Source organism: Anoplopoma fimbria, chromosome 9 (assembly GCF_027596085.1).
Source record: "Anoplopoma fimbria isolate UVic2021 breed Golden Eagle Sablefish chromosome 9, Afim_UVic_2022, whole genome shotgun sequence".
NCBI lineage: Eukaryota > Metazoa > Chordata > Actinopteri > Perciformes > Anoplopomatidae > Anoplopoma > Anoplopoma fimbria.
In genome coordinates, this window is record NC_072457.1 from 26,853,320 (window position 1) to 26,867,721 (window position 14,402).

The 14,402-nt window shown below is 42.6% G+C and overlaps 1 protein-coding gene across 3 annotated transcripts in view; it reads right to left on the minus strand.

Moving 5' to 3' along the window:
* Positions 1–14,402, minus strand: part of tsc2 (TSC complex subunit 2) — a 28,346-nt gene that overhangs the window by 12,600 nt on the left and 1,344 nt on the right. For 2 of the 3 annotated variants that reach the window (XM_054604583.1, XM_054604587.1), the window contains exons 2-27: positions 13,435–13,621; positions 11,276–11,460; positions 11,069–11,155; positions 10,862–10,972; positions 10,627–10,774; positions 10,324–10,441; positions 10,182–10,230; positions 9,768–9,893; positions 9,542–9,615; positions 9,316–9,442; positions 8,307–8,450; positions 8,076–8,213; positions 7,862–7,965; positions 7,616–7,697; positions 7,260–7,415; positions 7,019–7,138; positions 6,449–6,571; positions 6,241–6,347; positions 5,953–6,118; positions 5,598–5,720; positions 5,332–5,466; positions 4,930–5,119; positions 4,717–4,810; positions 4,509–4,611; positions 3,930–4,024; positions 1,311–1,451 (exon numbers count right to left, since the gene is read on the minus strand). In XM_054604583.1, the coding sequence (XP_054460558.1) occupies positions 1,311–1,451; positions 3,930–4,024; positions 4,509–4,611; positions 4,717–4,810; positions 4,930–5,119; positions 5,332–5,466; positions 5,598–5,720; positions 5,953–6,118; positions 6,241–6,347; positions 6,449–6,571; positions 7,019–7,138; positions 7,260–7,415; positions 7,616–7,697; positions 7,862–7,965; positions 8,076–8,213; positions 8,307–8,450; positions 9,316–9,442; positions 9,542–9,615; positions 9,768–9,893; positions 10,182–10,230; positions 10,324–10,441; positions 10,627–10,774; positions 10,862–10,972; positions 11,069–11,155; positions 11,276–11,410 (2,996 nt within the window). In that variant the 5' untranslated portion in view covers positions 11,411–11,460; positions 13,435–13,621. The remainder of the gene's footprint in view (positions 1–1,310; positions 1,452–3,929; positions 4,025–4,508; positions 4,612–4,716; positions 4,811–4,929; positions 5,120–5,331; positions 5,467–5,597; positions 5,721–5,952; positions 6,119–6,240; positions 6,348–6,448; positions 6,572–7,018; positions 7,139–7,259; positions 7,416–7,615; positions 7,698–7,861; positions 7,966–8,075; positions 8,214–8,306; positions 8,451–9,315; positions 9,443–9,541; positions 9,616–9,767; positions 9,894–10,181; positions 10,231–10,323; positions 10,442–10,626; positions 10,775–10,861; positions 10,973–11,068; positions 11,156–11,275; positions 11,461–13,434; positions 13,622–14,402) is intronic. The other variant, XM_054604586.1, reaches the window with a different exon arrangement.

Below are 14,402 nucleotides of genomic sequence, written 5' to 3' on the forward strand. Positions count from 1 at the left end.
TCCAAACAACATGACCATGAAACGCTCACGACTGAAACAGAGTGTGTTATGGTCACTGCTTTCTGATATTGTATTATCACACATTATGCTATTTCAATGCATTTAAACAATTTAAACGAAAGCTGAATATTTTGGAATTTATAAGGCTTTGCTTTTTAATGCAGGTGCAGATGTCAGTATGGATGTATGAGCGTCACAAATCACGGTCATGTTGTCTGAACTGAAACAAGTGTCCACCAGAAAACAGGCTTCAATCTAACTCATCACTCAGGTTTAGCTGTTCAAGAGACACAAACAAATTTGCAGCAATTTAGCAGTGGAAGCAGGTTAAAAAGATCCACACTGCAGTTGTTTAGTATTATAAAGTTCCATGTGTCACTCTGAATTTCAATACAAAATACTTTACAAGTTTAAAGCACTGGGCTTTTGCTGCCATCTGTTAGGCAGGAGGGGTAGGACATATCAAATAGAGTGGCACTGCTGCCACATCTCACAACTGCAATGTTAGATCATACATCCAAGCAGAGATATATAGATAGAGCTTAAAGGTATGAAGATAAGTCAGGCAGAGAGTGTTTGTGTGTAGTGATACAAGTGACAGAAGTCTGTAATCAAACATTTAAAAGCTCACATCTGCCCAGCTAGTCTTAAAATACCACACTAGGAGATTGCCATGGTCTTAGCAGCACAGTGTATGTTTGTCAGTGGAGCAAAACAAACAAAAGGCAAGCAAGCAAACAAAGCTGTTGTGTTGCTGTTGTCCCTATCACCAGCCGAGGAAGCTAAAGTGCCCTCCCAACAGGGAAAGGGAGGCAGAGTTGTAGGTTGCGGTTGTTGTCAATCAGGATAACATCCCATCACTTTGGATCCACATGCCTTGTACCAATCCCTCCTGCCATTCATTTGTTGTTAGGCCAATCAAAACCAGTCAGCAATACACCCAGCAAAACAAAAAAAACAAAATTGGATGAAAATAAAAGCAAAATTGGAGTTAGAACAAAACAAAAAAGAAAAACACCAAATGTTTTCCGATGTCCTCTGCAAACACTGCATGCAAAAGCAAATCATGAAAACAAAATCTAAAACAGCATGTGTTTGATTGCAGCCCAAAACAAAACCAAAAAGGTCGACACACAAACCTTCCTCCAGCATGCACCACCCGCTCCAGGTGTCCCTGGCAAACAAACCACCCAACGCCCGCCCAACGGACCCGCAAGACAATGACCCTACACCCCATCCCATGGAGGAAGCAACAAGTGTTTGGGTTGTTGTTGTTTTTTGTTTTGTTACCCAGAAGGCTCTTTTCTAACCTGCGGACCGCGTGTTCGGAGACACTGATGCTGCGGGAGCGGAATGCATCCATGGCTGACAGATCCCTCAGCTCTTTAACTGGCGAGCTGCTGCTATTGGCTACCGCTGCTGCCGCCTTCGCCACTTTCGCTGCCCGCAGACTGGGCGGTGATGAGTACCCATGGCGCACGGCGAGGGGAACGGGCCCGGGGTTGACGATATGATGGCGGTGGGTAGTAAGGGGGTGGGTCATCGTGAGGGTGGTGTTGGAGTGTGGGGAGATAGTGTGGTGCATGGAGGTGTATCAGGAGACAGCAGGAATCGGCACCCGAGCACCCGAGCAAAGGGCACAAGCCACGCAGGGGTGGAGGGGGGGGTCAGGGAACAAAAGGGCAGGGCCACGAAGGTCAAAGGGCAGAGGTCACAGGAGAAGGGAGGGGCCAGGAGAAGTGTAAGAGGGATCCAGGATGACACGACCACCCCCCAAAACCACAACGCAACCAATCGCAGGATGCAGGGAAGGGGGTCAAATGAAGAATTGAAAGAAAACAAAACAAGGTGAAAATTAACAGCAGTGAACACTATGAATCAGATTACAGGAGAGCGGAGTAAGAAAAAGAGGATTTGAAAAAAAGGATAAACATCAACTAAAAGGAAAAACAGACAAGCTACAGCAGAGGGTAAAACAGCTTCTGCTACTCAGAAATGAAAATACACACAGAAAGTATTCAGGAGAGCAACAAAATAAACATTATTTCACACAGCAGGTACATAGTGAAGCCAAGGACTAGTACAGGAGAAGTAAAGTAGTAGGGATGGACTCAGCACAGGCCTGACTGAATGAAGTTAAAACAGAAGAAAAAATATCCAACTGAAAATGAAATGCTGGGTTAAGCATGAGGGTTGGAGCATTGCAAGTCTGGACTAAATACACTAAGGGAGCCAATGAAGGACAAGACTCGTATTATTGTACATTTGTAATAGATTTCAAAAGGTGATCAAGGTTTTTGGAAAAACTAAATTGAACCTTGATGTTTCCCATAACAGGGCGGGGCTGGATATTCAATTATTCATATTAAATCAGACATGCAGTCCTCCAACCCGACAGTGGGCTATGAGCAGCACAATGACATATCGCTGGATCAATGATAACATTATGGAACACTGAAAGTGGGTTTTAAATGGAAGATAAGTAGGAACTGATGTTAGCAGAGGCACTATGTATCAGTATGAAAAGCTGCAACAGGGATTGTGCTTGATTGCAATGACAGCAAGGGTGTTAGGAGGTTTTGTTCTTTTAAATAAAACATTAGGTGTGGGCAACCCAACCAAGATTAAGGGGACTTTGGGGAAAAGGACGTAATTGCACAAAAGAGGAGGAGAAGGGATTTAATAAAAGGCTACAATCTCTGGGCAAAAGAAAGAAAAAAAAAAAGGATATAAATGGGAAAGCAGTGTAATAGATTGTTTAGGGATCGGCCCATCCGGAGTGTAATGTGGTCTTAAATGACATTATTTTGGGTCATCATAATATCCACTGTGATGCACTGTGGAATTATTAGTTTAATGAGGAGACTACATTTTTTAAAAACACTTCTTTTGTATGAAAAAGACGTGAACACACAGCAGTGGTTTTTTTTTTATCATAGGTGATTTTTGTAGAGATCTCTGTCCATACCGAACCACCCAAACAACAGGGGGAAACTTTCTTTTTTATCCTCTTTTCAGTTGGCGGCGAAACTGTGCTTCATCAAACATCTGTTACAGAGTGATGCAGACAAAGCCCAGATAGTCTGCCGAGTCTCAGCTGTTTAAACTTCGGCTCAGTCCCCTCCCTCTCTCACCGATCACCTATACTGTGTTGTAATGCGTTTCTTTGGATGCTTTTATCGCAGCTTATCAGGGCGATAATGACACTTTCAACAAACATTCACACCATGTACAGATAAGAATGGCGCCTTGCTGAGAAAAGCTTCCTTACACCTCTGTGTGAAAGTGTGTATTTTCTTTGTGTACATGTACAGTTTGTATTTACTATGGTGATAAACAACAGTCAGATGGTGAGAGGTGATAGCAGGAGAAAGATAACCAGACAGTTCTTTCCCAAAGCTATCGCTCAGTATGTATTTTTACATGCTACAGGTGGCGGTGGACACAGTAACACAAACATCTGGACAATATGATGCAAACCAATACAACGACACACAAACAACAGCTTCAATGACATCCACAGGGAGGAAAACCTCTCTGGGTGCTCACAAAACATGTTTAATCGACTGTAGGTCTTTTGTCTTAGAGTGCATTATATTATACAGGTGTTTGTGTTATTTTGTCCATCCCATGTATGTCCTTTAAAATGAGCAAAAGTGAGTTTTGAACAACACAAAAACTAATCGGGTAGGAAAAGAACTAATTCCAAAATGTAAAAAGCAGAAACAATAAATAAAACAAACCAATGATCACCATGGCAACCTGAGAGGAGTCACTGCAGCCATCACTACACAGTACCAGTCATGCTGAGTCACCTGTTACCTTGAAAACCCCGACCCTCTTACACAACAATGGGCTGTGTGTGGGGCTGCTAGTTTGGAAGTCAGCACTTGCAGCTGTGTGTGTGTGTGTGTGTACGTATGCTTTACCTCTTGGGCCTTTCATTGAGGCTGGTGCTTCGGGCACGAAAGGAACTTTGCTCATGACCGTCATCGAACGGCAGCAGGGCGTTGGAACGCAAACCCTGAACACATAGACAACAATGTGAACATAAAGATATTTAGACACAAATCTGAAATGTAGTTCAAGTCAATACAGGGGTCAGCTACAACTCCAAACTACTCCAAATTGTGTCAGAAGATTAAAGATAAGGCTCATTCAGTTTACCAGATTCCCTGTCATGGTGTAACGTCACAGGTCTGCAGTTTGATTTAGGAGGCTTTAAAGGAACAGTTTGACATTTTGGGAAATGCTCTTATTCGCCTTCTTGCCGGGAGTTTGATGAGAAGATTGATTTCATGTCTCATGTTAGATTTTGAAGTTACATGAAGCTGTTGATTGATTTGTGCTCTTGTACTTTCTCTCAGCATTGTGTTGTTTCTCATTTTTGTCTCTGTATTTACATGTGTTTGGTATGTTTACATATGTCTGATGTTATATTTCAAAATTAAAATTGCATGTCATAAATAAGCCACTAAAGGTAAGTAGGAAGACAAACCAGCACAGACCTTTGTGATGTACTGAACAAAGTCCTTGCGGAAGGGTAGTCTGCAGCGTATGAACCACATGGCAATCACATGATGGGCCAGAGACACGATGTACTGGTTGAACCTGATGGAAATGGAAGAAACAAAACAGGTCAGAGTGTGTCTGTGCGTTTGAGAATACACATGTTTCTGTGTGTGTGTGTGTGTGTGTATGTGTGTGAGCACTTACTTAGAAGGGTTAGTGTAGGGTAAAGAGATGGCAAACACGCTGACATACTGCTCAGCCACAAAGTTGGCGTACAGATGGGGCAGGCGTACCAGAGCTATGAAAGAGAAGAGAAGAACAAACACATCAAACAAAACACCTTGACCTTGAACATTGAACAAGGAAACTTTTAAGAATAACTCTGAAGAAGTTTTCAGAAAAGCTTGTGGTGCTCACTGGAGAGGAACTCGAGCATAGGAGATGCCATGGCAACGGTTGCAGAGATGTGGGTGAGCTTGACGATAAGAGCGGGGAGGAGCTTGATCATGATGTCAGGCATCTCCACCGTGCACATTGTAAGAGCCACCACACACTGCTTGGCACAGCGGTAAATGAGGCCGGTCTCAAGGCACTGCACCAGTTCTCTCTGTAGAGGGGAAAGGAAATTAACTAATGTCATTCCAGCAAGGAAATAACTGCTTCCATATATGTGTGTGGAGGGGCTGGTAAATCTGTGTGGTACACAAACACAAGCCATGGATCTTCTGGCAGTCAGTAAACCCAACATACAAGCTTCAGAACATCCTAGAAACCTGTTGGTGATCTGGACTATTACTTTCCACAGACCATCGTTAGTACCTGTCTCGCCTGCTCCAGGTAGTTATGGTAGGAGGTGATCGCTGTGAGGACAGGAACCACCGCCAACTGAACATCAGTGCGAGAAAACCCCTCTGGGGTCTTCTTCAAGCGCTCGGAGATCAGCCGATCTGTCACCTACGAGCACACAGACAAAAAAAAGAGCAACATATAGTCTAGTGACATTCGGTCATGTGTACTCAAGCATATTCACATGTGTACAGACTTGCAAGCATAGATATTCCTGCATGTGTCTTTATTTGCTCTACCATGCAGCAGAGTGTAGAACAGAGCTGGTCCAAGCTGCAAGGTGACGTGAGCAGCATCACTTTGTACTGCAGAGTCCACGGCAGCTTGTCAAGAACCAGCTTCAGCACCTTCCAATCGGTCTCCTACAAGAGAAAAATGAACCATGTCTGAAGTATTTAAAGATAGCAGGGAATCACTGTAACCATCTGTTACAAGCGGCTCTGTTTGCTGTGCAAGGTAAATAGCTACAAAGGGGAATGAACCTTGGAGCAATACCGATGCTCAGTTATTTACTCTACAATAAATAGCAGACACAAATTTGTACTCAATGCATGTTACTCATCTGTAAGTTGGATACAATAATTTTGTGTGTACCATCTTGAGGCACTGCAGGAGCACACTGAAGGCTGGTGCGTAGGGCAGGTAGGCCGAGCGTATTGAGCCTGTTGAAGCAGGAGGAGCGGTGGGGGGAGCAGGGCTGCCAGCCGGAGGAGACGTTGAGCCTGCAGGCTTCTTTTCACTCGCACGCTTCTCTGGCTCCCTGAAACAACAAAGGACCCAATTAACTTATAACAATAGTTCAAATCTAGTTGACTGGATTATTATGAGCCAAACAGATGCAGGTCAGAACTGTGGAAAAATGTAATGTGTGTGCGTCCTCACCCTGTGTCACAGTAGCAGTAAGGGCTGAACCTCATAGCTCTGTCTTTGTTGGGGACCCCGAGACGGTGAAGAGAGTCTGCTCGCATCATCAGGAAGAAGTCAAACACCTAACGAGAGAGTAAAAGTTAAAAGACAAAAGAAGTAGCATGTACGTTACAAATGGAATAAGAGATACACATATATGCACAGAAAAAATGAACCCCCTTACCTGTAGTCTAATACTGGAAGCGATAGCTGAACAGTACTTATTCTTGTAGTGAAGCTGCAGGTGGCTGATAAGCAACTCATACACGCGACCCGCGTGACCGGCTGGTAGGCTGTAGAGTTTGCTCTGCCAGGAGAGAACGAGATGAAGGTCAATCACCAGATTCATTACATTTCTCCCAGATTCACAGAAAATCATTTTTCAACAGCGCCGCCGGAAAAAAAGGTTTCCAGTGCAATTCTTTTTATCACTTGATTTTTTTAGGTTCATGATAAAACTCAAAATAAATATATACTAATGAGTAAAGTTAAGATATTTATTCTCAGCTATGTTTACAAACACTACTGATATGTCTGTAAACTTTCAAGCATCTAAAAATCACAGAAACGCACTTTTTCATTCTTTCTGCTTACAGCAACTTAAAAAGGTTTGTTAATATCAAAACAAATTATGTTTGATAGACATAACAATATTTTGTATTCAAATTTCAGATCCCTTTAAAACCTTATCTTGTTCTAAAATAATTTCTTAACATTAATCTTAATTTCACTTTTGTGAATCAGCTCTCTGTACCTGCAGGATTTCCAGCAGGCCCAGTATAGCAGTCCTGACGTCCTCCATAGGAGACTCTGCTGTGGGGTCTCTCTCAGAAACCTCCAGGGGCCCTGAACACAGCAGAGAGCGACTGGCCACCTACACAGGAAAAATATACTGAAATGACCTCATCATGGCTGGAATTGACATAATTAAATTACCTCATTAGGGTTAGAGTGAGACAACATGAACATTTGTGTGTGTTTGTGTGTGTATGTACCCGCTCAATGATGTCCAGCAGGCTGGTGAAGTGGTGCGTGTTGCAGCCCTCAGCGAGGTCCACCAGGAGCTGGGTGGCCTGTTTTCGGACCGCAAGGTCCCGGTCTTCAGCTATGGCACTGAGCTGGGGGATCACCACCATTTCAATCAACTCATCCTGGAACAAGTCAAAGAAGAAAATAAGAGTTTTATCTTGTGGAATTGAAATGACCTGAGAAAACAAAGATCAAAGTTAACCAAACATTAGTGAACTACAGCAAAACAGTTAAACAGATATGTTACAGACATACAATTACATTGACGGTAGACTTGACAGTTAGTAAGAATGCAAATGTGCATGTGTGTGAGCGTACAGACCTCGTAAAGCTGTCGGTTGGTACTGAGAACGAAGGACAGGATATGAAGCACTTTGATCCTTATCACGCTGCGAGTCTCGTTCCTTTCAGAGAGACATAGAAGATAACAGGAAAGATTACAGTACAGCTGAGATCGGATGATACAGGGTTCAAGGTGATGAGTAACAAAAAGGGACACAAATAAAATACCCAAATCTCGTCAGAGAGACGTTGGCTATAATCACCATCATCGTTATGTGCATCCTACCTGAAGAATTTCTCCATGAGGCGGTGAAGGCTCTGAATCCAGCCGTCCTTGGCTGGCTGGATGGACTGGGCCCTGTACGAGATGAGGGTCAGCACTGATGCATCCTGTCGCAGAGACACACAAGATTAAGATTAGAAAAGAAGCAGCAGTATGTGAAGAGGACCAAATGAGAACAAAGGGTGACAACAAGGGATGGAAACTCAAAAGCACTAACGGGTCTCTTGTCAGCACATTTCTCCACCAGACTGAAGAACTTCTCTGTGGAGCCGTGGTAACCGTTCTGCTCGTACAGCTCCTCTACTGTGGTCAGCAGCTCATACACGATGGCCTTCAATTCCGCACTGCCTATTGTCTGTGACGACACATGAGGTGGGCCACTTAGTCAGAAAAAAACGGGTGTTTTCATCTGTGTATGTGTGTACATGTGCAGTGTGTATGAGTGTACCTGGATCTGCTGCAGCAGTCGCTCTATGATTCCCAGCAGGATGTCCCAGGTGACCACTTGCAGCTCTTTGCCGTACTTCTTGATCAGTCTGGTGATGGAGAGGACGATTTCATAGGACACCACCTCATTGGCAGACGACATGGCCTGAATGGCAGAGGTCAGACGGCCACAGTTATCACAACTGATTTATTACGTTTATAGTATCAAGTACAGTCTTGTTCTTTCAGACTACCTTTCATTTAGTCATTTTTCATGTCTCTTTACTGTTCAACTAGGGATGACGCAACAGCTGATAAAGTCACACTGGATACTGCTTAATAGAAAATATCTACAGTTTGAGTAACTCTAATAACAGAAAGGAAGATCCAGCCTATGCCTCACATGTTATACTTGGCACAGCAGCATGCATGTAAATATATGCGTTTCACTTTTGCGCCACCAAAATTCAAGCTTCCAGTTCAACGTGCTAAAGGCTCTTTTTAGAGACAATGTTTGGTTTGTCAACTCTGAGCTAATGAAGAAACATGACGGGGACTCTGAAGAGGACCCGCTCCCTATGAAGGGTTCATTCTAAGCTAACCAAAACACAACGATTCTTGGTTTCAGCTGATTCTAAACTAATATAAACATGGTTATGAATATTATATTCCATTTCTGCCCCCCTAAATCCCACACATTGTTCCTTTTTGTTATCCGTGAGTTTGGACAAAACAAGAAACTTTAATGTGTCAGCTTGAACTTAAGGTAAATGTCTTTTTTTTAATTCTCTGCTATGTGACGTTTTGTAGACAAAATTAGTAATTGAAGAAAATTGAGGAGACCGATTCATTTAATAGTGAAAATAATCATTATTTGTGAAATGAAAACAAAAATGTCAGTATGCATTAGTTTTGTTTTCATATAATTTAAGCCATGAAATCCTTTTGGCCAAGATAATATAATCAGACAATAACTTTTACTCTGAGCACATGCCTACTGCGAATAAATACATGTACTGTATGCGTTTTACCTTGTAGAAAGATGGTAGAACAAGAGTAGGTGTGTTTTTGAGGGCGGGGAGTCTGTGTGCGCCCCACAGTGCCATCCCAACAAAGAATACAGCTCCTCTCAACAGTGGTGCATCCTCCATGTACACTCTGGTGGACGTTGCAGGTAGTTAGACAGACACACATGACAGGAGAACAATGATACATGATGGACTACAAGCTCAGAATTATTCTTAAACTGTTTAATACCTCTCCTCCATTATGCGGCACATGGTGTAAATGGCACTGTGGCCGAGGTGAGTCCCCAACACCTTCCTCATCAACTGCAGAAGCCCAGAGCCGAACAACAAAGAACAGAGGAGAGAAGATCAGAGGAAGGCGGTTGTGAATAATGTTCTTTTGCATCAGAGCTTTCAGACAAAAGAAAAAAAGTGTTGGTGTGTGCGTGTTAATATGTGCATGTGTGTTCGCTCACCTTCCAGCAGGATTCACAGAACTCCTTGACGTTGACAGTACGACAGAGTGTGATGATGAAGACAGTGAGAGAGTCTGAGGGCAGGCAGTTGTAACACACCACTGCATCCAGTACTTGTAATGCCACCTGGAAACATCATACACAACCACACAGAACACACACAGACACAGATAAGCAGATCATACGCACAGGCCTGGAGTTCAACCTCACCTGAGACTAGTGTTAAATACAAACCAACCATGTTCATTATTTTTACACAGTGCTTGGAAGAAGAAACAACACAAAGTTAAACATCTCTGAGATTCATAAATTCAGCAGAATTATTATTATTATTATTATTATTTTAGTGAGTAGTTATCGTTGCTTCAGTTTAACAGAAACCTCAAAATAAAATAAAGAGAAAAAAATACCCACCTCAATATCTGTTGAAGATGTTGTTCTATTGCACAGTAGACAGATTTTCCTTCAGAGAACAAGCAAAAACATGCATGTTAATAACATTTTCTGGAAAAAAGAAACAGAAGAGTGTACGTCTGTCTGTCTGCATCTGACTTACTGGACCATGATGGAGACATTTTGGTCAAGGTAGCAGCTGTTGAACTTCACCAGATTTACGAGAACATGGAGAAAGTCAGAGGTGAGTCCTATTTCCATCCACAGGAGGACAAAGCGTGCTGGAGGAGAGGAAATAATAATACCAGGGAATTAGGTGTGTAAAAGGAAAGTCATGCCTTTAGAAGTAACAATTACAAACATTACTACAAAGCTAGTTCATATTAGCTTGAACAAATACAACTAATTAGTACGCAACATAATACCACCCATCTTTTTCAAGTTTATTTTGTGTGGTTTTTTTCACCTATGTCTTCTTCCAGGTAAGTGATGTCTTTCCCGTTCTCGGTTAAGGCCTTGAAGACTTCCAGCCTATCAGAGAGGTCCTCATTGCACGGATGGTAATCTCTGATCACCTTGAAAAAGTAGGCTCTCAGGGGCCCGAGCCGCTCACCCTTCAAATAAACAATGAGCATGACTTTATGAAATGACAGGAACTATAATCTCATTTTGTATTTACTGTGCGTATCGTGTCTTTATACCTGTCCGTGTATAATGGCCCTCAGCAACTGAAGGACAGCGTGTCTGGCCTCAAGTGGCTGCTCCGGAGTCAGCATGTCCTCCACGGCTTTCCATACGGCCTCCACTGCATGCTGAAATAATACGTACGTACACACAGAGATTTTGACCAACACAGACCATAACAAATACCACTGTTACAAAACATGTCACAAGTGTAGATGACTCACTTCCTCAAATTTTTTTGTTTTGGCAAGATCACAGACATGATTCATCATGCGAACACGGTTGCTCAGACCGCAGTCCGGCTGGAGCTCCTGAAAAACATCAAGGGAAAGAGGAAAGGCCGTGACACAAAGCAAAAACATGATGGGGGAAAAAGCATGGTGAGTTTGAGTGTGAAAGAAGATGCACAGATGCTCATCTCTTCTGCACACCTTGATGATGTCGGTCGTTATGATAAACTCGGATGGTCTCGTTTCACTCTGTTTGCTCGGAGGCCTCGGGGGTCCCAGCCCAAAGATCCCCTTCACCTTGTCCTTCAGACTCTCCTTGCTTGGTTGTTTATTCATGGCCTAACCTGGAGGCTTGATAGTCTACACAAGCTGGGACTGACAGCTGCCTGGAGAAAGAGAAAGATGCATTAACGAAATGTTGCATCACAGTTAGCTTTGATCACTGCAAAACAAAAACAAATACCGAAAGGTTTGATAAAGCACTAAGGGTCAATTTACCCAAATTACAAGCACGCTCTTAACAGTTTTCATAGGAAATACGTAAGTATTCCAACTAGGAATTGTTCACAGTGAAGTATGTATGATTAGCCAGAGTAACTGAGGTCCTGCTCTTCAATCATTGCAGAAAAATCACGTTTGCATACATAACTGTTTGACAGTTGCAACAGAGAGCAGCACTTGCAGGTCTACTTTTGATTCCCTAATTTTTGGGACATTCACATCCTCGTCTCTTTGTTGTCTTTTTTCAAATGCATTGACATTTGGTCAGCATTGAGGTGTTTAATAGATATATTTGAGGTGATCTTCAATTTTTTTTGTAAATGTCAGTGGGCCCACCTGCTTTGCAGTAATACAAAAGCTTATGTACAATACAGGTGCTGAATGTCTGTTTCATAAAATGGTATAATTCTGGCCTTGGCCAACCCTAATGAGCTCTATCAGGTTCTCATCCAGACTTAAGCCACTGGCGCTCCTGTGTGCATGTCGGTGCGGTTTGCTGATTTCTGTCTTTCTTTATGAAGAAGCTGCTTATGTATTACTATTTATTAGTTGCTTTTTATTACTGTAATTTATTCTATGTCTGTATATATTGTCTGTATTTATTCAGTATGCTATGGACCTTCTCTTTGTGTCCTTAATTAAGGTATTATTGTTATCCATGATGTAATAAATCTAAAATCAACATTTATTGTCACCCTCAATCGTACACTGCACAGCACTCAATGTACTGAAATGTGTCTCTGCATATAACTCAGGAGCATTAAGCAGCTACTATACAGAGCCCAGGGAGCATTTTGGGTGTGTGGTGCCTTGTTCAAGGGCACATTGGCAGTGCCCAGGAGGCAAACTGGCACAGACCAGTCCACTCTCCGCACTCGATACAAACATGACCCTCCAGTTCCCAAGCAAAGTCCCCACGGACTGAGCTACTGCCTCTCATAAGACGTGTCTCAGCTTTTGAAAGTTTGAAGTCAGAGTTTAGCTGCAGTGGTCAGATCTTGACATATCTTATTTCATGATCACTCTCATTCCCCTGAGCCTTCCACTTAGCACTTATTGTATTCGTATTAGTTTGTTGCACTTATTGTATTCGTTTGTTGCACTTATTGTATTCGTATTAGTTTGTTGCACTTATTGTATTCATATTAGTTTGCTTCTGCACTGTACTTTTGCTCTGGTTTATGCTCTTAGATGCTTGTTTAAAAAAGGAGATGCACTTCTGGTGACTAGTAGTTCTCTTGAATACCTATGTTGAATACACTTATTGTAAGTCGCTTTGGATAAAAGCGTCTGCTAAATGACTGTAATGTAATGTAATAAGCTGGTGCTGAACTGAAAAATGGACACAGACATTAAATATGTGGCATTTTTAATGTGTGAAATAGCACCTCTGCTGTTCCTCAGTGAAGGTTAATGTTTAAAAGTGTATTTGTTTTTCTATACTGTTGGCAGAGATGGCCTAGTTTCCCAGATGTAGTGATCCACTCTGAGTGAATTATCGTCCTGGGGTTGCTGATTTATAGCTGTTTTGTAGGATCTGCTGTCATGTGGACTTGACAGAGACAGAGGGGAGGGGAGGGGAGCACACAGACAACGACTGCTCTGTTTCACTTCAACAACAACAACAACAACAACAACAACATCCACGTCGGTGCGAGGTCTCCTCCCACCAGAGCAAACTGAGTCTGTGGACACTGAAGAACAGAAAACATTCAACTTCATGGTTGTGCTAAAAGCCCCACGGTGCTACTGGACCGTCAGCTACGCTTTACATTCACTGTCATGAGCCAGCATTCCTCTGAGGCATTCAGGGTCTGGTATCTTAAAGAAAACACCCCCCTCCCCCCCCCCCCTCTCACCTGGTGGGGGACGGTGTCTCTGTCTCTTCATTCAGCAGCAGCTTTGTCCCTTTGAGGCCCGCAGAGCCGTCCAGGTCTGTCCATTTGTCTCCCTCTGTTCCTGCTGCTGAGAGAGCTCGTCCTCGTCCAGGATCAGCTCTCCGCTCCTCAACCGGATGTCACGCCGATGACGTCACCGGGCCACTTCCTGCAAAAAAAAAAAAAAAAATCTGTTACCCGCGCTGATGGGAAATGTAGTTCCAAAAACCAGCTGAACTACAACTCTGCTAAAGCTCCTTTGTTAGTCTAGGTTTACATGTCATGACAACATAGAGGCGACACCACTTAACACCAGTAAGCCTCTGTTTCCCAGCGACCTTGTCAAACTGGCTACAAGTCGAATAAGTCGCATGTAACCAGTTAAAACTAAAACGGCTAACGTTGACTGGTGGCTAACTGGGAAATGCTAACGGTGCTGAAGTTGGTTCCTCGTTGGAGCCACAGGCTGCACTGTCGCCAGGCGGCCTGTAGGGGGAGCTCTGGGGTGACAAGTTCACTTCTAATGTATTTATTAAAATAATAAAGTTGTGTCACTGGGTTACATGGTGTAGATAACCTTAACACGATGCATTAAAGGATTGCTTTGGAACAAATGGGAGGAAACATGCATTATGGATTGTTTTTTTTTTTTATTGCTCATTTGCTTATTTATAATACTTATTTTTGATCTTGTTTTTTATTTTTACTATGTCTCTTGTTTGCACTATCCTCTATGCTGCTGTAATCCTGTAAATTTCCTTGCTGCTGGACTAATAAAGGATTATCTTATCTTATCCTATTTTATCTTATTTTATTTTTTTGTACCTTTCAACCCTTCATTGGTGTAAACACAACATATGAGTACTCCTGATAAGAATATGTCATTTTTGTGTTCAGGAAAAAACAAAGCCATGTTGTGCTTCAACGTCCTAGACATTAAATTATATGAT